The sequence below is a fragment of the Dreissena polymorpha genome, chromosome 9 (assembly GCF_020536995.1).
Source record: "Dreissena polymorpha isolate Duluth1 chromosome 9, UMN_Dpol_1.0, whole genome shotgun sequence".
In the NCBI taxonomy this organism is placed as follows: Eukaryota; Metazoa; Mollusca; class Bivalvia; order Myida; family Dreissenidae; genus Dreissena; species Dreissena polymorpha.
This window is the reverse complement of record NC_068363.1, coordinates 2,583,361-2,607,346: the sequence shown is the minus strand read 5'-3', so window position 1 is coordinate 2,607,346 and position 23,986 is coordinate 2,583,361. Positions and strand designations below refer to the sequence as shown.

General features: G+C 33.4%; 1 protein-coding gene across 3 annotated transcripts in view; it reads right to left on the bottom strand.

Annotated features, from left to right (window-relative positions):
• Nucleotides 1–4,267: 4,267 nt before the first annotated feature.
• The window catches only part of LOC127843775 (piezo-type mechanosensitive ion channel component 1-like), a 241,514-nt gene continuing 221,795 nt past the window's right edge, over nucleotides 4,268–23,986 (bottom strand). The window contains exons 50-54 of one of the 3 annotated variants that reach the window (XR_008032333.1): nucleotides 23,556–23,635; nucleotides 21,817–21,906; nucleotides 21,383–21,467; nucleotides 7,282–7,594; nucleotides 4,268–7,251 (exon numbers count right to left, since the gene is read on the bottom strand). Coding sequence is in view for 2 of the 3 variants with exons in the window: in XM_052373553.1 (XP_052229513.1) it covers nucleotides 9,997–10,276; nucleotides 21,383–21,467; nucleotides 21,817–21,906; nucleotides 23,556–23,635 (535 nt within the window). In the remaining variant the exon portion in view is untranslated. Of the gene's footprint in view, nucleotides 7,595–8,757; nucleotides 10,277–21,382; nucleotides 21,468–21,816; nucleotides 21,907–23,555; nucleotides 23,636–23,986 lie in introns of those variants that run through there. The other 2 variants (XM_052373554.1, XM_052373553.1) reach the window with 2 other exon arrangements.

Below are 23,986 nucleotides of genomic sequence, written 5' to 3'. Positions count from 1 at the left end.
AAGGCTATGAATATTTAACAAGATAAGTGTAATTTTAAGCCGAAATCATTTCGTAAACTGTTTGATTTTTTGTTAAGTCCATGTGTTGCTTTGTCTCTGAAAAATGGAGGTTAAATAAAACAAAAGTGATAGAACGCATTCATTTAAAATTTTGAAAACGATTTCAAAATGAAAACATGACTGTTACAGTATATGGTAAGTTAGGAAGATACCCGTTATATGTAAATATTGGTACAAAAAATAATAGTACAGTATTATAAGCTGATTTTAAGGTTCATGGGGGGGGGGATAAAATTCATTAAAAATTCGCTTTGGTTTTTCTTCATTCAATGTGGTACAATATGGTCAAACTATATATCATTTTAAAGCTAAAGACGGATAAAATAACATAAACACATTTTTGACATTCAATATTTGTGTGCTTTATTCATATTTTGGTTTAAAACCAATACATTTTTACACTAATTTACAAAATCTCAATCTAAAGTTCGGAAGGATATGCACTACCTTAAGTTGAATAAATACAAAGCTATATACATATACAAGGTCACGTTAGCAACATTTCACAGAAAATTATTGTCATAAAACAACAAATGAGTTTTTATTCAACTGCCTATTTTTGGATAAATTTCCTAAACAAAGTTCTAAAAATAACTTAAACGTAACTAATTTATAAAAATCCTGGTATGGTGGATAATAAGAGTCACAATTCTTTTTCAAAGGCTTAACAATTTTGTAATTTACCTCTCAACCAAATTGCAAATTTAAACCATCTCAAATTGAAATAGATTCCAGACGACATATAAAATTGTAAAGGAATATAAAGAAATTGGCAAACCGATTGATTTTATATTTCGATTCCTTCTACCCATTTTGAAAGCGTGGCCATCGCTGTGCTCCGTAGAAAAACGTGCAAAACAAATCGGTCGAAACCACGTGCAGTGGTGAGAAAACCGGGTATGTGTATACACATACCTGAGAAAACACAAACTTATTTTGACAGTTGGTTCGCAACTAGTAAAACAACTATTAACATTAATCAGCAAGAGATCGCACTCAATAACAGAAATGACCACGTAGAGATATCACTTACCCTATTTCAAATATTTTCCAGCTGAAAATTGTCCCCCACACGTCTTTTTTAGTTTATTTGTATTGTTTTTCTGGAGCCGAAGTGCATCTCACAGAATATCCATCGAACTTCCGTTGTTTTCACTTTCGTTATTAAAAACTTAGTTTAAAAGAATTATTTCTCCTTTTAGATTGTTAAAGCGATGTGTTATTATATATTATCAATAGAATAGTATACCGTGATGAATTTAACGGAGTTACGTATCGATCTTGTTGTCAGTCTGTAAGCGTACTATTTTATGCGCAATAATATAAGTATGGTGATTCGACAACAATTGTAAACATTGGTGAAATGCTTCTTACATAGTTATTCTTTTGAGTGTTTATGAGGTCTGATCGTGCAGTTTGCAAACATCAACGGAAAGATTACAATCCAATGCATTTGTCATCGTCAACCGTTTGGAATGTCAATTAGGCGATGAGTGAGTTTTTAGCATGTTTCTTTCTATTTTATGAATTTACAAATGGCTGCCCCCATGGTGATGAAATGACGTGTTCGAGTTTTGATATTTCTAGATTTGTAAACTTTTTTTTACTATTTAAGCGTAACTTGCCCTCGTCAATGTCGATATTATTCACTAGTTATATAATTTTCCGCCGAAATACGTGAAATAAACATGATTCAGATTTTTGAAAATAATGTATATTTTAGTGTTAAAATCGCTTTGTATTTTGATTGATTTTGTGTATGGTATGATACGTTGATGTACAAAATTGGTAGCAGTTTGAAGGAAAAACATCCTTTAAAGCATATATGTATACATTTTCAATGTGGCACTCTTCCTTTAGTCAAATTTGAGTTCAATGCTTGGGGTCCCACATTTTTCAAAATGAAGCCTCTACATGAACCTTAACCAAGCATTGATTGATTGTTAGAAAGGATGTACAAATGTAGTTGCAAACGTAAAATAATTGCGAAACTAATACGAACTGTCCTTTTTCGAAACAACGATTATAGCTTAAAGTCATGCTATTGTTGTTGAACTTCAATGCATAATTATTGACCCATTTAAGCAGAAAGGGTTTGGTAATATGAATAGAAGTTCTGTTCTAGATATGTATAGAATGTTTCAAAAAACGGTTGAAAATAATTCTTCTTTTTAGATGTATTGCCCACGAGTCTACTCAAGCAGCAATATACCTCCCGAAAAACGTTTTGTCTGATTGAATCGATTGGACATAGAACATGAATTTCATTTGAGATTCTCTTGCTAAGACGAAAATTCATTAAACGTATTTATTGCTATAATCCATGACATGTTAAAGCCACACACCTTGAAATAAAATACACGTTAATTAAGACATATGGATGCAATTTGAAAGTGTGCAAAATTGTTGTTTAATCTATAGCCTAGTCAGCAAGTAATTTATTATTTTTCAAACGGCTTTTAAAACCGAAAGTAGGATTTCCATACGTATACATGTGTGCGTCAATTTCGAAAAACGTGATTATTTTTAAGTTTTAAAGCTCAAAAAAGACGGATTTCTACCTTGTAACCACCAGATATATTATAATTGGCTTAGATAAAATTAAATCTATAGCCTAGTTAGCAAATAATTTATAATTTTTCAAAGGGTACCGCTTTTAAAACCGAAAGTAGGATTTCTGGACGTATACGTCCGTTTCGACAAACGCGATTATTTTTTAGTTGTTAATCGCAAAAAAGACGGATTACTACCTTGTAACCACCAGATATATTCTAATTGGCATATATAAAATATGTTTCTTATTTATTCTTAAATTTACTATGCCAAATTAGGTGTGTGGCTTTAATATGAACTTACTAAGTCAAATTTGTATGTAAAGGAAGCCCAAACTATGGAATATTGTATAATAAATATTTTATTGACATTAATATTGGTATGTACTTGATTGTCTGTCCTTATGTGCAATATTTGATTCCCTTTTTTTAATTTGTGTATTTGTGCTAACAATATATCATATATACCATAGACAAAGGCAAGAAGATAATCACTTAAAAATAAGTGTTTCCTCTTATCAAAATTGTTGTTTTTCTATGCTCTTATTTTTTCGAGATTATATTGAATGTAAACACATATATTCATTGTATTTTGTATTATTTGTTTGGTTGCTCTTGTTGTATATTGACCTTTGACATTACTTAATTTATAAGTATGGATTAAACACGATGTACACATGTATAACTCATAATATTTTGTCCTTTTCTTTCTTGGATTAATTCGACCATCGCTCAAGCAGACTGTAGTATGCATGTATTATCCTTTTTCGGAATTGCTATTATGTGTAGGTTCAAATAAGAGTATTCTCGCTACGCTTTGGGCTCATAACAGCGAAACTTAGTGCTTATACACAAATAGAAATCAAACACTTTAGGCCTGCACGGTGTCTATATTTTTTAATGAATGCTCAGATGAAACCGTCAACGCAAGCGCATGGAAATAAGCGATTAATATTTGTCACGGTTTATTTTGCCAAAACAGGCACCAAAAGAATGCCTTACTTTAGCATTTTACCACGTGACCAAGTCTATGACTGCAGAAAACCAACATATTTAAACAAGTAAGTCCAGAGAAAATGAAGCTAGTTCATAGATTACCGTCAACAATGCGCATATTACTTGATTAACTGAAACTTGATATGGTTCACCTACAGGTGATTCATATTGTACAAAGAAGTAAAGGATATCAGTTTTGCTAAGTTTACACAGGAACTGGTGATAAACGTTGGTCCTATGGAGTAAAAATTAATTTAGTTTACCTCAGTCTGATCAAAATAACCCACGTTTAAAAATCACATACATAAATCCCGCAATATACATTTTCAATCATGAACTGCGTTACAGTACAGCACAGCATTATTTATAATATGATTTAAATTAATTAATATCAATATAAATTAATATCACACATGTTTGACGTGGTCACATAGAAAATCATTTTGACGCTAAATTGAGGAAAGCATTTTTGAATTATAAACATCCGTAGTAATTTCATAATGAAATTAAAATATGTTTTTTAAACAGAATCAAATATTATTATTCCAAGCACGGATCGTATATTGTCTCATCTAGAGTCCGTGTTCCAAGGATTTTGTTTTTGTGTTTTGACCAATTTCATACATTTATATTTTAGATTCACAAAAACAAAACCAACGACATTTAAATCATTTATTTGTCAAAGCAAAATGTGAAGCAATACAAATACAAAACGCATACACAATTTATTGCACCATTACATAAATTAAACAAAACAATGCATTAAAAAGAACCAAAAACAAACACCCGCAGTTTAAAAGAATAATAAAATGGTTAACATGGTTTACAACGTACACTGTAGCCTATATAACTCTGATACATTCAAATAGAGATCAACTTTTCTTGTGCTTCTCAAAGTGTTATTCTTTTTTTTTTCTAAAACAAACTGGATATTAAGATGCATTTCAATAACAACCGTTTTGTCATCAACATACTATTTTGCTTGTTTGAAATTGTTTTTATATAACTCGAGCCATTAAATAGAAACTAGCTTACAACAAGAAATATGATAATGCCCCCAAAACTAAAAAAGTTCAATTGCTCTTTATATTTTTAATAAAATTAGACTGCATTCAAAGATACAATGTACCTTGTATAAATACTTCATTAAGATTGCAGGTGATTGCTAAGGTCAAGGTAAAGCTTGCTAGGGATTAGATATTGAGTGGGAGCTGTCAGCTTGTTAATATTAATGTAGGTACACACAAAACAATTCAGCTCAATTGTACAATAGCATATGGGAATTTTAAAATGCATCTTATATCCAGACCTTGCTTGGGATTTTATATTGGATGGGCAAGGTCAAAGTAATGGCTTCAAACAAAATAATTCCTGTTTGTGTTCAATAATTGAAAATATAATGAGCTAGTGAGGACTGGTTATAAGGTATCATTGTATAAATTTATTAACAAAAAATATGATTTTACATATTACTTTAAAAAAAATCAAGCTACACATATAATAGATTTAAATTTCATGCTAATTAACAATTAAGATAAGGATAATAAAAAAGTCTAATGGCTGCAACACATATTGTTTTCTTTCCTTGTATATAAATTATGAAACTATGGCAAGATTATGAGTATTAAATTATGAGCACAATATATAGGCAAACATAACTTCCCAGTTCAAATTTATGTAAATGAGGTAATGTACAACTCTCCTGGTAATTTTATCAAGTATTTACACAATTATATGACAAATCAGAACAAAGCTGTCAAATCTTCTCATAAATGCCCGATAAGTTATCACCAAATCTCTTCACAGAATCTTAAATGTATAAAACAATCAAAGTTAATTAATTAACAGACAAAATCGTTACAGTCAAATTTAAAATTGTGATATTTTGACCCAGACTGTAAGAATCATGAAACGCTGCAAAGCATAGCTAATATAGATTCATTTTAACAACATGGCAAGGTTGGCAAAAAAATGCAAAAAACAAATGATGTCATTATTTAATTTGTTGATTTTACAAAACAAACATAAAAGAACTAAATTTTTTAGCGAGTGTAACTGATCAAAAATGCTCTGAGACTTTACATCCTTTATAATGTGGCAATTTTTAGTATCCATGTGTTTCTTTTTCATAACAAATTCAATATCCGTAAGAGGACCGAACCTTAAGTGTACTGAAGTCCCTCAAAAGACAAAATAATTATGAAATTAAGTTTTTTTTCCAAATGTAAAAGTTTTTTGAAGGGCACATTCCTCCTGCCATGGTAGTCATACAAGCTGGACTTAAGAATCTAAAGACAGAAAATCTCCCTAAAAATGAAAAATGCAAATCTCAGTCGTAAACCTTGAAACTGTCATAAAAGTAGTTTAAGATACTCATTATTAATATTTATATTTTCTCAATTTCAAGAACGTTATTTTTGATATACTACAGGTCCCATTTCCGAATGAGTGAAAAAAAATAATCTCAAAGCAGTTTTTAAAAAATTCTGGAATCGATTGTGTAGGATTTTGATAGTGAAGTTACAAAACAGTTAATAGTGCCTTACACCTGAAAATAATTTATAGCTGCATTTTAATCAGTTTTAAATCAATCAAAGAAAGCTTTTGTTATATAATGGTGTTTAAACAACACACAAATACATTAGACATATAAGAAAGTATGGTCTATAGACATAGACATCAGTCAGAAAACACACTGACAAGTAAATCATATAACATTTTTCAGAGACTTTTTCAGATTTTTGTAAAATTTATCATTAAATGGTCTAAATTTATAAATGTCAACATCAGAACTAAAAAGCATCAGTGTAAAAACAAGAATACAATTAAAAAAAGAAAGAAATATCCCCACCTGGGCTCGAACCACAGACCCTTTGATTTAAGGCCATGAGGCTCTTAAAGCGCTCGTTCATCTGTGCTTTTAAAGTTAATGATGCATTTTATACTGTTTACATGTATTCCAGGTAGTGTAACAAAATAAAAGAATAACAACAGAACTCCCCATTTTACATGTATTCAATTGTTCTGCGTTTGTAACGCTTTATAATTTTCAGGTTTTTAAATCGTCAAAAGATTCATATACCGGTAATTGATATTTTTGAGCATGGAAAAAGATCAGTATTTTTTCCTTACAAATAACATAATTACAAAGACAATTTGCAAATCTGAAACATTTTTTTTTCAATTTGGTCAATTTACCAAACCATGAACATATAGCTTTAACATTTTCCAAGTGTGTCACTCGAAAATGAGTCTTAAAAAGTCTGATAACATGGTATGTGATAAGTTTGTGTCTGCGGTAATAGATTAATAGAATCACAGGCAAAGGATTGTGTAGACAGCAATGACCCTTGCCAAAACATGTTTAGATTAACATAATAACTAACTAACTTCCCAATTAAAACTATTTTTTTGATAGTTTGTAATTCAGGATTACTTTCCTGTATATCAACAAGTAATAAAATGTTCTTCAATGAAACAAGATGATTTCATCATCATTTACTGTAAAATACAAGTTCTTAATAAAAACAACATGCAAATACTAACATCATTTAGAACCTGCTGTTTTCTTTTCACATGCACATAAAATGCTCAGTCTTCAGCTGTGTTAATCCTTCTTAACACATGAACAATTGAACATATACTTCTCAGTCTTAGGCTTTATGAACATAACCTACTCAGTCTTAGGCTTTATGAACATATACTACTCAGTCTAAGGCTTTATGAACAAATTCTACTCGGTCTTAGGCTTTGTAAACCTGATCATAACTTCTGGAGACCTATAAACAAAAAGCAGTTTTGAAAAAAGCTGTTCTTCGAGTCGATATTCTCCACATTCTCGAGCCAGGTAGAGGTTCAAGCATAGGCTGAGAATGCCGTCAACGTTGGGTAGCTCGTCAAACATGATTGTTTTTGACATGTCACTGAAGAAGACGCGCACAAAGCGGCCTATCACGAGTACTAGCGACACATACAAGCCTATGATTCTGAAAATAACCAAATTATCAATGACGCACAGTGTTACAAATGCATAAAAAGTCCATAGCCCAATGGTCACTATGAAGAGATGACTCAGAATGTTACTTATTTAAGTAATAGATTAGTTTTTAATCTTAAACATAGCAATGATTTAAACAACCACAAGCCAGTAAACCTTCCACAAGAAAATTGTAAAAAGGAATGTAGAGAGATTCTTGGTTTTCATAAAAAGTATAAAACACTTTGGCCTAAAGTAATAAGACACGAGTTTAGGCTAGTTTGTTTGAACTGCTTATTTCCATGACTGCCTTTATTTAAAAAAGGTACAGTTCAAATTTAGGCTTTGTGTGAAATAAACCCCCTAGTCTACAAATAGATTTACTAGGTAATATCAGCACTTAATTCTAAAGTCATAAATATGTTAATTACTAAACAAATAGGTATTTAAAAAAGCTTATTAAGCAAAAAATAGCAAATTAACAATTTCCTTCAGACATCCATTCTTTTTTGTACTGCTAACAGTCAATCAAGAGCTAAATACGGACCTTAATTTCTTGAGGTATTTACTGTAAAATCATGAATATTCGTCAGAACAAAATGTCGTGATTTAAAAAAAATAAAAATTTTAAGGACACAAACATTCTTTGATTTCTGCGTTTAAAAGATGATTATATTAAATTTGATACTTTTCCGAGGTGTTCGTGTTTAAATTGGACGAATCTGTCACCCTACAAAACCAACGACAATTAAAACACCACAAATCATAATGACTTTACAGTATATCTGCTAAGGCACCACTATACATGCAGTTAAAAAGTACATTAGTATGTTTCTTAAATACAAAACCAAAATTAATTTAACAATACAAATAATGACAACATCAACCTTATTTTAAATTACGCATTTAGGAAAACACATTCTTTCTAAAAATTTGACACATTATTTCATTAGCAAATAATAAGAACATTAACTTATACAATAATACATAACTAATGTAAGACTATTTTCAGTAAACAGAAAACTATTTGTGAAAGTTAAATTTCATTAACATACAACACTTATTAACAATCAGAAATATATATGATATTTTTGAGCAATAAAATAAAGAGTGATTAACTGTAAACAATAGAAAAATGCTAAAAATAAGGAGATATGTCAGACGCCAATAATTTGTTGTTGGCAAAAATAGAAGATATTAAAAATGACAGAAAGCGACAAACAATGGTGTATGTAATAATTACTATACAAGGTGACTAAAATACAAGTTACAGTTTTACTGCAATAAATAAACAAATAAAACAAAAATAATATTTAAAAAACAGCACACTTGAAAATATGGAACACACTGTTAACTGAATCCCACTGAAATATAAAAAGCACTGTAAACTATCACTAACAAATGCACCAAATATCTTCACTTCAACAACACCAGAATATGTTAACCCAAGTAAAAGGTATAATAATAAACATGAGCAATATAAATTTAAAGAGAAAATACTTGAAATCCTGCTTTGAAAAACAACACTTTTACACTCAAAAAGCTGCACTAATATGCTTAACACAATTATTCAACAAGCTTATAAAATGTTGCCTTTCAAGTAAACATAAAACTTATTATTTCACATAATCTTGAAGAAACAAATTGTTCAGGCTACACACAACTTGCTTTAGTGAATGATCTTATATAATAAGTTGAAATTTATATGCAACTCACTAATAAATATTGCAATAAAAATTAACAAATCTAAGGTCAATTTATGCTTCATATATTCTTAAAACCGCCGATCAATAAATTAAACATTGCCACTATTAGCCTATAACCTTAGCCAATAGTTTTAGTTGTAAAGCCCTCTGGTTTTCAAACAAGAATATTGCAGATCAAGACACAATACAGAACAAAATAATTTTTTGCAAGAAAACATATCTGAAAGAATGCTAGACATCAATCAGTGTGCAGTATTTAGAAGAAAAAAAACATGGACAACAACGTAAATTTACTTTTTCACAGATTTTCTGCATTGTGTAAAATGGTCAATAAAAAATGTTGTTGTTTTTCTTAAAAAAGATATTTCAAACAGTATTAAACAAATATTATTGCAAAACAACACACAAAAAACACTGCCTTCCAAGGCACTCAAACCAAAAACCAAAGAACATCTTCATTTTTGTTTATGTTAAGTTGGACAAAAAGGAAATCAGGTGCAGTAAAGATCAAAATTATCATGCCTGTGATCTAAAAATGTGATATCTCTGGAAAAAAATACACACAATATTTAACTTTTATGATTTCGTTCATATACACACTTACATTTACAACATTAATTCTCAAATTTCTCAACATCAAACACACTAAACAGGTAATTAATTTACTTCAACATCCTAACACATCCCTTGCTATCAGACACGGCTTTTACAGCTTCTTCTTCATCTCCAGGATCTGGGACATTTTCAGCCGCGACCACTTGACGCGAGTCTCTGCCGACCGGTACACAAATATGAGCTTTGCGTAGAGATCCTCCTCCAGACGGTATTCGCCCATCTCTCGCACCAGGTACAGGTCAAGGCAGAGGCGCAGGATATTGTCCACGTTGGGCAGCTCTTGGAACGAGATCCCAGACGCCATGCCAGTTGTGGAGAGTCGAAGCATGCGACCGATCAGCAGGATGAAGGTCAGGTATAGACCAATGATGCTGTGGAGATCAATGACAATGCAAACAAATAAACAGAAATTAGGGCGCAGTGGATTGTAAGTGGCAGAGACATTCACTGACATACATAGTCATTAACGCTTTACCACTTAGATACATATACGGAATTGTAGTCCCTTAGAAAGTTTAATAAAACTAATGACCTTTCTTAATGTATTCAAGTTTTATAGGCTTCATTTCCAACACTAAGATACTGATAAGTACAAAACAGCATTAAACTTGAACAGGCTGCGAGTTACTCTTATGATATTTGCACATAGCCGTTTTGACTTTGCTTTTGAGTCGGAAAGGCTTAAAATGGTCCGAATATTTTCAACAATGACCTATTAGTAAACAGGGCTGTATGTTCATCTCAGCCATTGTTAATTTGATGCTGCAGAGATATAATAATTATACGATCATTAAAATACTTATAAATAAAGATTTAAAGGCCATTAATGAAAAATATTGATAAAAGGTTACCACAAAATGCAACAACAAAAAAAGTACCAGATGCCTTTAAAAATCATTACTGCTATTGTTTGATTGATATTTTGGAGATTGCCACAACTACTCAACAAGGTTTCCACAACTACTCAACAAGGTTTCATAGGTTATTAAAGGGATACATCAACATTTGCATATTAAAAATAGAACTAAAAATACTGATGATAATTGTCCTCTGATTCTTTGTAGCAACTCTTTTCGTGAAATTTGTCAATTTGCCAATCTATGATGGTCACTTTGATAGACATCATTAAAAAACTGATACTTTAGACACTTGGCTATATTCTAATTTGTATCATAATAAAAACAAGAGTGCCAATCTGTCACAAAATACGCCCGTTTGAAGGTTTTGGACAACTTGATAAATTTACCATGACCCATATTTGAACTTGACCTACATATCATCTAGACACAACTTCTGACAAATTTGGTAAAGATCGGAAGAAAACTACTTCAATAAGAGAGCGGACACCATGCTAAATCCTTGAAATACACTAAGTGACATTGTGACCTAGTTTTTGACCCGGCATGACCCATATTTCAACTTGACCTTTATATCATTTAGACACAACTTCTGAACAAGTTTGGTGAAGATCAGAAGAAAACTACTTCAATTAGAGAGCGGACACCATGCTAAATCCTTAAAATGCACTAAGTGACCCTGTGACCTAGGTTTTGACCCGGCATGACCCATATTCTAACTTGACCTAGATATTGTCTAGATACAACTTCTACCCAAGTTTGGTGAAGATCTGATGAAAACTACTTCAATTAGATAGCGGACACCATGCTAAATCATTGAAATGCACTAAGTGACCTCATGACCTAGTTTTTAACCCGGCAAGACCCATATTGGAACTTGAACTACTAGATATTGTCTAGATACAACTTCTGACCAAGTTTGGTGAAGATCGGATGAAAACTACTTCAATTAGAGAGCAGACACCATGCTTAATCCTTGAAATGCACTAAGTGACCCTGTGACCTAGTTTTTGACCCGGCATGACCCATATTCAAACTTGACCTAGATATTGTCTAGATAACACTTCTGACCAAGTTTGGTTAAGATCTGATGAAAACTATTTGAATTAGAGAGCGGACACTGCTGTGGACGCCGCCGCCGCCCGCCAAGGGTGAAACTATAATACGCCCCGTTTTGAAAACGGGCGTAAAAAAAGCCCTATGTGTGAAACTACAAAGCCAATAAGCTTCCAATTTCTTAACACTACTATATAACGTAAAAAGTAATGGGCTTGATTTTTAGAATATTGCAGTTTTTCTCTAATTTAAAATTGAAACTACCCAAATTAAAGCATACAAGCTACAGTAAGCACAGCCATGCAATAAAAACATTCAAGATTCAAGCTACAAGTTACAAAATATATGTATAATTTTGGTGCAACTATCTAAGATGGGTTATGGACCTAGATTTCTTGCCATAACTTAATGCGGCAGGAACATTGACTGCCAATAGATTTGCGCATATTTTTATGTTTTCAGTAATAGAACGTTGCTGTCTTTAAACAAAAAAACATTGATTGACATATGACTTTATTATAGTTAAATTGCTGTCCCAGTAAATGATTTTTTTTAACTTATTTATTATTGAGCTTTTATAATAAAAAGTGTTTTTCAGTAGAGTGTGGTGATAGAAGCATTGTTCATGAGGATGTAATCATGTTTTTAAACAAGAGGGCCAAGATGGCCCTAGTTTGCTCGCCTGAGAGGAGTCGGTTCATTCAATCTTTACCAAATGTCAAACTTGACCTAGATATTGTCCAGACAAACATCCTGGTCAAGTTTCATCATTATTTCATCTGCGAGTCATGATCAATGTACCTATGAAATTTCATGATCCTAGACGTAAGCATTCTTGAGTTATCATCCAGAAACCATTTAACTATTTCGGGTCATTGTGACATTGACCTTTGACCTAGTGACCTGAAAATCTATTGGGGTCATCTGCGAGTCATGATCAATGTACCTATGAAGTTTCATGATCCTTGGCATAAGCGTTCTTGAGTTATCATCCAGAAATCATTTTACTATTTCGGGCCATTGTGACCTTGACCTTTGACCTAGTGACCTGAAAATCAATAGGGGTCATCTACCAGTTATGATCAATGTACCTATGAAGTTTCATGATCCTAGGCCTAAGTGTTCTTGAGTTATCATCCGGAAATCATTTTACTATTTTGGGTCATCGTGACCTTGACCTTTCACCTAGTGACCTGAATATCAATAGGGGTCATCTGCGAGTCATGATCAATGTATCTATGAAGTTTCATGATCCTAGGTATAAGTGTTCTTGAGTTATCATCTGGAAACTATTTTACTCTTTTGGGTCACCGTGACCTTGACCTTTGACCTAGTGACCTGAAAATAAATAGGGGTCATCTGCGAGTCATGATAAATGTATGTATGAAGTTTCATGATCCAAGATAAGTGTTCTTGAGTTATCATCCGGAAACCAGTTTACTATTTCAGGTCATCGTGACCTTGACCTTTGACCTAGTGACCTGAAAATCAATAGGGGTCATCTGCGAGTCATGATCAATGCACCTATGAAGTTTCATGATCCTTGGCATAAGCACTCTTGAGTTATCATCCAGAAACCATCTGTTGGACAGACGGACCGACATGAGCAAAACAATATACCCCCTCTTCTTCGAAAGGGGGGAGGGGGCATAATAAGAAAACTGCCCCCCTCCCAGCAGCCATGTTATTCAACTGACCAGAACCATTTTTTAACTCTCGTATCATGAAAACAAATGTTCTGCGCAAATTTCATGAAAATTGGGTCAAAAATGTGACTTCTACTGTGTTCACATCTTTTCATTAAAATTAATACATGTTTTTTCACCGAACCCGACCATTTTCAAACTTGTCCGAGATATCAATAAAACCAATGTTTTGACCAACTTTCATGATGATTGGGAATAAATTGTGACTTCTAGAGTGTTTACAAGGTTTCTCTATAGCCAAATAGGAAAAACTGCCACTATATACATATAGAGAAAAATGCCCCGCCCACTTTCACCGATCTCGACCATTTTCGAACTCGTCCGAGATATCAATTGAACCAATGTTTTGACCAACTTTCATGATGATTGGGCAAAAATTGTGACTTCTAGAGTGTTTACAAGGTTTCTCTATAGCCAAATAAGGAAAACTGCCCCGCCCACTGGCGGCCATGTTTTTCAACGGATCAGAACCACTTTTAAACTCAACCAAGATATCATTAAGACAAATATTTTGACAAAGTTACATGAAGATTGGGCATAAAATGTAACTCTACAGTGTTTACAAGGTTTTTCTTTTTTTTTTACCTAGTGACCTTGTTTTTGACCCAGCACAACCCAGTTTCAAACTCGGCCGAGATTTCATTGGGACAGAGCTTCTGATCAAGTTTCATGAAGATGGGACAAGAAATGTGGCCTCTAGAGTGTTTACAAGCAAATGTTAACGGATGGACGGACATACGACAGACAAAGACCGGTCACAAAAGCTCACCTGAGCAATCAGGTGAGCTAAAAATGGGATGGTATACAATTTTATTATTCACAGAAAAGATAGGAATAAATAAACATAAACAATAAACATAAATAATGATAGAGTAAATTTCAAACAAATTAAGGGTCTTTGGGTCTTTTATCTGAACAACCAGGTGTTAAAACATTCTTGTTAATAGCTGGACAGAAAGAATCAGGGAACCAATCTTAGTTGCGTTGTCCTGGAATTTCTTTTTCAAAAGATATTTCTTGTTAACATAACAATTAAATTTACGGGCAAATTTGTTCAATTGCTATACACCATCAAACAAATTGTGTTTATTGGTGCAAATCACTTGATATATAGTATAACCCTAAACAAATATTAAGAGAATGGTAATTGTGTTTATGCATTGCAATGCTCCACACATATAATCTATACACCCATGAAATTTTGTGTTAAAATCTTTAATCATTTCTGAAATATAGTACTGAATAGGTACATCATACACAAAAACAATGGGCAATAACTCTTATTTAAGAAAGTGCAGGGTTTTGTTTCTTGTGCATGGAACTTCTTCTGATTGATCTCTACACACCCATGAAATTGTATGTATAAATCTAGTTTAGAATCTGAGATATATCCCGAACAGTTACATCATACAAAAACAACAAAGGGCAAAAATTCTTTAAGAAATAATTGTGTTATGGTTCTTGTGCATGGCATGTCTCCTCATTGACATCTATACACCCATGATGTTTCATGTAGATATATTATATAGATTCTGAGATATTCCCTGAAAAGTTTGTGACAGATGGACAGACTGACTGACTGACAGACTGATGAACAGACAACGCCAATTATAAATCACTACGCCTTCAGCAGGGGATTATAACTTCATCTAATAAATGCCCAATAGAGAGCCTTGACATGTATGTTTAAAGTGGTTTCACCTCATCCATGCCCTATTGTGTCCAATAGTTGACCCTTAACTTTTAAGGTAAAACATAGTACATGTATTTTTGTTAAACATATTGTCTAATATCATTAATTGGGCAAACATCTTTATAAATACATCGATACATGTTAAAGTAAGGTTTAAAATTTAATTGGCTCAGCCATTAGGAACTTTTCAAAGCCAGTCATAAGGCATTTTGTCACAACAGCAACATCATGTCACACACAATTATGTAGCTTATTCATTAATTTAAGTCTATGAAGTTTCACAGAATTCAGTTGTTCCACGAACGTTAACACACCAAAAATGGGTACCAGCCTGCCATATTTATTTATGTCAAAGCATGCCAGGTGCAAACACAACTTTTGAATATGCGGAGTATGAGGTTTCATCAAATTAAAAGAATTAGACAATGCAGATTCTGAAAAATCAATTCCTACAGACAAATTAACAATTGGAAAAACATTCAACAAGGTGACTTCATTTGTATATGGGGATATAAAACTATAAAAAAAAACAAGACTATTGCCAAGCAATTTATAATGTCCCCTACCGGCTCCACCATTTTCAGAATTTTTATTTATTTATTTTATATATTTTTGTTGCCATAGCAACCAGAATTCTTGATGAAGGAACAAAATGAAAAGACATGCATAATCTCCATTTTTCCATCTGACCATGTTTCAAGTTTCATGAAAAAATATGAAAAACTTTTAAAGTTATCGCAGGATCCAGAAAAGTGTGACAGACAGACTCACAAACAGACTCACAGACAGACACACAGAGCGCAAACCATAAGTCCCCTCCATTGAAACCAGTAGGGGACAAAAATACATGCAGTTATGTTATCACTAAAACAAATGAGTAACATATAAAATGACTATTCAGCATCCAATATTTTAAAAACATCATGAAAAATACAACAGTAACTTCTTGTCACCATAATACACTTTACACATTTTACATGCACAGCTATAAGCAACTAATAATGGTAAATGCACAATAAATGTGAGTATACTGGTGCCTTAACAAATAATAATTGCTAAATACAAAGTGTAAAATAAACAAGGTATTAGTAATAAATAAATAAATAAATATATATAAATGTACTTAACATGATGTCCAACTCACAAAATATGCCACTTTAAAGGTATGGGTTACATCGATTAAGTTTGATGATTATAAGATAACATTATTTTAGTTGCAGATTATCATAAGGAAGCAGCAAAGTTTGGATTATTAAAGGGCCATAATTGAGAAATTCCTCTAGCGATCTGATTGGTTATCATACTGGGGTGATAGTTTATGCCCACAAACATTGTAACTGGGTTTGATGATTAAAACTACTTTCGTTAATTGGAAAGAGAAAAATGTTTATTTGGCTAGATTTGTTAAATTCAACAGCCAACACTTAGATGTACTTCCTGCCATCTGGATGGTAACCAAACTTAAGCACGATTATTTTCCCCAAAAAACATCATCACCAAGTTTCAACATGATTTATTTCGATTATGGCGTGAGAGCAGTAAAGGTTAATTTTGTTTTTATTTTTAAATAATTCAAGGGCCATAATTCAGTGCAACATGCGATCTGACCGTTTATTAAACTTCACTAGTATACTATGACCACAAACATTACCATAACATTTCATGATCAATTTCAGGAAGTTAGAGAGCCGATAAGTTTAATCAAGCCATTAGAAAATATTTCAATGGCCATCACTCATAAATCAAACTTGGCAGATATAGTATGCCCATAAACATTAGCATTAAGTTTCATAATTATCCAATCAAAACTGTTGGAAGTTGAACGAGGGCAAGGTTATTTTGGGCTTTTTCAAGGCTGATTATTCATAAGTGCTAAATGAGATAATATGCCCACAAACATTGTCATTAAGTTTCATGACAATTCAATGTTAACTGTTTGGGTTAATGTACTTCCATTTGTTTTCATGGGCACTGCCCACCCAGTTCAGGTGTACCCATGATATGTCGTGTTTTTGAAACAGGTAATATAATAAACTAAATGTAAACTTTTTCAGCTAACACAGTCATGCCAAAATCAAAGAAAATGAGGCATCAAGCAATCAACAACAACAAACGCTTTGCAACAAAAACTGCATCTATCAACATGAAAATACACTCTTTCAGGTCTTATTAAAACATATTTATAGCAATTCTCAGTTGATTTGAAACTAATTAAATCGAACTACTCAAATCTTATTGCTACAGTCTTGTATTGTTTTCCTTTAGCTATAACTATCAAATTATCCTGTTTAAAAATAGTAAATTTCAAGAAAAGCCATAAGATTTACCATAGCACTTCATCATGTGATAAGAATGTAATATATAAACTAAATTTCCTTCAGAGGGTGTCTTTAAATTGTTTTAATACACTAAAAACACATTTTCACGCTGTTTTCTTTTCAATGAACTCAACTTTATTTATTAAGCCTTTTTATCTCAAATTTATTGGTCAATTTAACTTAAACTTAAGCAATACTATAAGCAAAGTTTCACAAACTGTAACTGCACATGTCAAAATTCAAATTAGCTTATCTAATTTTATTGCTCAATTATTGATATTAAACATTATAAAAGCTTCAATGTGAAAAGATTATAGCAAATTGTGTGAGCATGATATTATACATGTGTTGATTAAACTCTTACAATACTGTCCAGGGCCCATATTCATCAACCCATTCTGAGGCTGAAGTCTACAGAATAGACTTAGAGCGATCTTCCCAAGCAATCTTACTTCACACTTAACCACACAGATACGTATAACGCTTTACCACTTAGATACGTATTTAACCCTTTACCACTTAGATACGTATTTACCCCTTTACCACTTAGATACGTATTTAACCCTTTACCACTTAGATACGTATTTACTCCTTTACCACTTAGATACATATTTAACCCTTTACCACTTAGATACGTACTTAACCCTTTACCACTTAGATACGTATTTTGATGCATGTGTGGTCCCTTAGAAAGTTAAATTTAATTAAAGACCTTTCTTCTGAGATTCAAGTTTAAAATACTTCATTTCTAACCCTTATATACTGTCTAATGAGCAGCCAACAGCATAAAACTTAACAGACTGCAAGTTACTCGCAGGTTGTTTTGGTTTTGTGCTGTTTTTTAAAAGCCATTTTCACTTCGCACCTTATAGGGAAAGGGTTAAGAGTTTGATTAGTAGCATGCTATAACCAGTGTTTACGTCATACAAGAAGTCCAAGACTGCCCTAGTTCGCTCACCTTTTTTACAAGGCCTTGTTCATTGCTTAGTTAAAAATTCAGTTTTGCAGGGTGAGCATATGATTAATTCTGATTGAGTGAACACTGTCCATTTGCATGTTTTTTTTGCAATGCAAACATTTGCAAGAAATGCTAATTCTACATGTGTTTACAAGTTTTTTTGTAAGATTTGGACCTCCTGACCAAGATTTTGACCCCACATGACCAAATGTCAAACTTTGCCTAGATATCATCAAGAAAAACATCCTGGTCAAGTATCATCATTATTGGACCAAAACTATGGCCACTAGTGTGTTTTTAAGGCTTTTGTAAGATTAGACCCCATGGCCTAGATTTTGTCCCCACATTACCAAACGTCAAACTTGATCAAGATATTATCCAGACAAACATACTGGTCAAGTTTCATCATTATTGACCCAAAACTCTGGCGCATGGAGTGTTTACGAGGTTTTTGTAAGATTTGACCTGGTGAACTATATATTTTGACCCCTCATGACCAAACATCAAACATTGCTTACAAAAATAAATATTATGACCAAGATTCATAAAATCTGAAACAAAATTGTGACCTCTAGAGTATTTACAAGGATTTTGTATAATATAATGAAAATTTTGACAATCTTAGGGAAATAATTCTGGCATTTATTATGGGATTTTGCTCATTATCAAACTTCACTGAGATCTTGTGGCCATATAGCTTCTCAGCAACTTTGATTAAGAATGCTTGAGAAATGTGAATGCTAGAGTGTTTACATACCAAATGTGGACGGACCAACAGACGATGGACACAGAGCGATCCTAAAACCTCACCTGAGCAATCAGCTGAGCTAAAAAGTGTTTTTTTCACCAATCTGAGCCATTTTCCAACTTGTCTGAGATATCTATAAAACCAATGTCTTGACTAAGTTCCACGATGATAAGGCAAAAAATGTGACTTCTATAGTGTTCACAAGGTTTCTCTATAGTCATATAAGGAAAACTGCCACACACCCCCTGGCGGCCATGTTTTTAGACTGATCGGGACCATTTTGAACTCATCTCAGATATAAATAAAACCAATGTTTTCACCAAGTTTCATGGTGATTTGGAAAAAATGTGATTTCTAGAGTGTTCACAAGCTTTTTTTTACTACATACATGTAAATATAAGGAAAATGCGCCACTCCCCCCTGACATCCATGTTTTTCAACGGACCGGAACAATTTTCGAACTCAACTCTCGTATCTAGGAAACAAACGTAATGTTCTGACCAAATTTCATGAAAATTTGGCCAAAAATGTGACTTCTAGAGTGTTCACATGTTTTCACTATATACATTTAAAGAAAACTGCCCCCCCCCCCCCACTGTTTTTTCACCGTCCTTGACCATTTTCAAACTCGTCCGAGATATCAATAAAACCAATGTTTTGACCAAGTTTCATGATGATTGGGCAACAATTGTGACTTCTAGAGTGTTCACAAGGTTTCTCTATAGCCAAATAATGAAAACTGCCCCGCCAAAAAAAAGACAAATATTTTGACAAAGCTACATGAAGATTGGGCATGAAATTTGACCTTTACAGTGTTTACAAAGTTTTTCTTTTTTTTGACCTTGTTACCTAGTTTTTGACCCAGCATGATCCAGTTTCAAAATCGATCAAAGTATCATTTGAACAAATCTTCTGACCAAGTTTAATGAAAATCCGACAAGAAATGTGACCTCTTGAGTGTTTACAAGGTTTCTCTATAGCCAAATAAGGAAAACTGCCCCCCCACTGGCGGCCATGTTTCTTAAGAAACCAGAACCACTTTTGAATTCAATCAACATATCATTAAGACAAACATTTCATCAACGTTACTTAAGATTGGGCATGAAATGTTACTTCTATAGTGTTAACAAGGTTTTTCTCTTTTTTTTTGACTTAGTGACCTAGTTTTTGACCCAGCATGACCCAGTTTTAAACTCAATCGAGGTATCATTGGGACAAATCTTCTGACCAAGTTTCATGAAGATCGGACAAGAAATGTGGCCTTTATAGAGTGTTTACAAGGTTTCTCTATAGCCAAATAAGGAAAACTGCCCTGCCCACTGGCGGCCATGTTTTTCAACGGACCAGAACCACTTTTGAACTCAACCAACATATCATTAAGACAAACATTTTGATCAAGTTACATGAAGATTGGGCATGAAATGTGACTTCTACAGTGTTAACACGGTTATTCTTTTTTTTTACCTAGTGACCAAGTTTTAGACCCAGCATGACCCAGTTTAAAACTCGATTGAGTTATCATTGGGACAAATCTTCTGACCAAGTTTCATGAAGATTAGGCAAGAAATGTGGCCTCTTGAGTGTTTATAAGGTTTCTCTATAGCCAAATAAGGATATATGCCCCGCCCAATGGCGGCCATGTTTTTCAAGGGACCGGAACCTGTTTTGAACTCAACCAACATACGTGTATCATTAAGACAAACATTTTGACAAAGTTACATGTAGATTGGGCATGAAATGTGACTTCTACAGTGTTTACATGGTTTTTCTTTATTTTTTTGACCTGGTGACCTAGTTTTTAACCCAGCATGATCCAGTTTCAAACTCAATCGAGATATCATTGGGACAAATCTTCTGACCAAGTTTCATGAAGATCTGACAAGAAATGTGGCCACTAGAGTGTTTACAAACCAAATGTGGACAATAGACAGACAACAGACAAAGACCGATCACAAAAGCTCACCTGAGCAATCAGGTGAGCTTATACGAAATCCTGCAAATTTGGATGTCAAATGTCAATTAAGACTACACAATAAATAATAGTTAGAACATTACAGTTTTAAGAACATGATTTATTCTTAGACATCAGTCTAAGTATTGATGGGTGAATACGAGCCCAGGTTACTCGAGGGCATTGTTACCCGTATCCAGTAATGAGAGCAAATCCAGCAGGCGCCACACGGTCGTTGAACGTCAGTATTTCGATGAAATTGTCCGGGTGATTTCCTGCAATAGCTTCCATTAGTTAGCTTGGATGTATCCAAATTATATGTTTATCCTATATTGGCAATATAATATATAAAGCTTAACAAGATATTTACAATAAAATAAGCCATTCTACATATTTACATCCTTATATTTCGTCCTTGAACTCTAAGTAGGACCTTGCCCTTTCAGCTAATAAGACACAGGTCTTAAAAGTGAAACCATAATGTTCAAAATCATGGTTCAACATTTCATTTCAAATTGCCTGATAATAAATAATGAAGTTGCACTGCAGACAAATGTATTGTTTTATGCCACTCATTTGTGGGTGCATAAGACAAATAATATAAAAAATGTGTTAAAAACGTACCTGGGACATTTATTTGCCACCAAAATAATGTTTGGTCTGTGCTATTATCACTTTGCAGCGAAATTTCTATGTCAGTATAGTGGCCAGTGCCTGAAATGAAAAGCAATTACATTTTCTGATAAATGTTAAAAGACTGTCCTTGTTTCCTTATAAAAGGTCATTAACTTTAGAATAAAACAAGAGCATCCCATAACGGGCGCCAACGCTCGGCTGCAGGGAGTTTTGTTGTTTGTTTTTTTTAGAGGTCACAGTGACCTTGACCTTTTACCTACTGACCCAAAAATGGGTGTGGCGTGTAAAACTTATCAAGGTGCATCTACATATGAAGATTCATATTTGTAGGTGGAAGCACTTTGATTTTAGAGACAATGTTAAGGTTTTAGCACGGTGGACGCCGGACGGCGAAAAGACACGACGAGCTGACTATGACAATACCTTGGATTTTTGCCGAAAACAGCCGAGCTGAAAATAAATAAGAAACTTTGCTATTCTTCAAATCCAGGCCTTCAGCATATTATTTATAAATCGATTGACTTCAGATATGAAACACGAAGCTATGTATGTACGTAAGCTACATATAACAAGAGATGTGTTTGTCAGAAACACAATGCCCCTACTGCACCGCTTTGATTTATTAAAAAAAATAATTTTTTAATATCCCTTTAACAAGAGATGGGTTTGTCAGAAACACAATGCCCCCTATTGTGCCGCTTTAAAGCAATATATTTGACCTTTGACCTTGAAGGATAACCTTGACCTTTCACCACTCAAAAAGTGCAGCTCCATGAGATACACATGCATGCCAAATATCAAGTTGCTATCTTCAATATTGCAAAAGTTTAACCAAGGTTAAAGTTTTCCACAGAATGATAGACAGACAGACAGACAGGCCAAAAACAATATACCCCCGATCATTCGATCCGGGGGATTAAAAACAATTTTAGCATATTATCTCTATCCTAAATATTATTGACTAGAAACTATTATTTTAATTTGTGTAATCATGACATTAACGGACCAAACTGACTTCAAATGCACTCACAATCTATGTCTGCATGAGTTACATACCTTACATAATAGGTAATCATTCAACAATCACCCTATTCAGCAGACACTAATGCTGTGTTTTATAAAGGATAACCTTGACCTTTAGCCGACTGCCTTCAAAGGCATTTCCATGCTAGGTCTGCATGTAAGCTACTTACACAATAAAAATCAGTAAGTGCAATACCTCTGTCCAAAGTAAATTATTGAGAGAAAACCTCTTTTTAATTTAAAGAAAAAGTGACCTTTACCTTAATCTCTCACCAAAGGCAATGCCGAGATAAGTCTTCATTAAATCTCTTAATATCCAAAGTTCACAAAGATTGGCCAATAAAATCCATATTGATAGAATGGAAAGCACCTGTTTGCCAGTTTTCTATTTTTAGTAACAGTGACCTGGACCTTGACAACATTGACCCCAAGTGCAATCCCAAGCTTGGTCTGCGTGCAAGCTATCTACATACAAAGTTTAAGTGCAATACATCCATTAAAAAATCTAATTATTTTTAACTCTTTCAGTGCTGGAACCAAATGATGAAGGCCTTTGCAAACAGTTTGGATCCAGATGAGACGCCACAAAATGTTCTGTGGCGTCTCATCTGGATCCAAACTGTTTGCAAAGGCCTTAAAAATTTGCTTCCAGCACTGGAAGAGTTAAACAAAAAACTCGAAATTCTGAAGAAGAAAACACTTACCAAGCCCAAGAAGTGCTGTTACTGGAGATGCTGAATTCTTTGCCAGTCGAATGTACAGTGGAAACACATTGCTTATTTTTCTGAAAAATGCCAGAGCGTCCCGTTATAGCATGGTAAATGTTCAGTATTACTGTTTCTTCACAAATATCATAACTAAAACAAAAATTTGTGAATCTGAAACAACTTTTTTCAATTTTGTCAATTTACCCAAACGTGAAAAGGCGCCTTTAATGTATCTATGTTTCGCGGTTATTTTTTGTTTCCAGAACACAAGATTTAAAGACAAAGAAGCAGCACATTCCTATTGTTGATCGTACACCACAAGAACCACCGCCAGTCATAGTAGCTGTGGTGCGACCCCCAAAAGTTGGTATAACCACTCTCCTACGCTGTGTTGTGAAGAACTTCGCCTGGTAAAACATGAAGGCTAA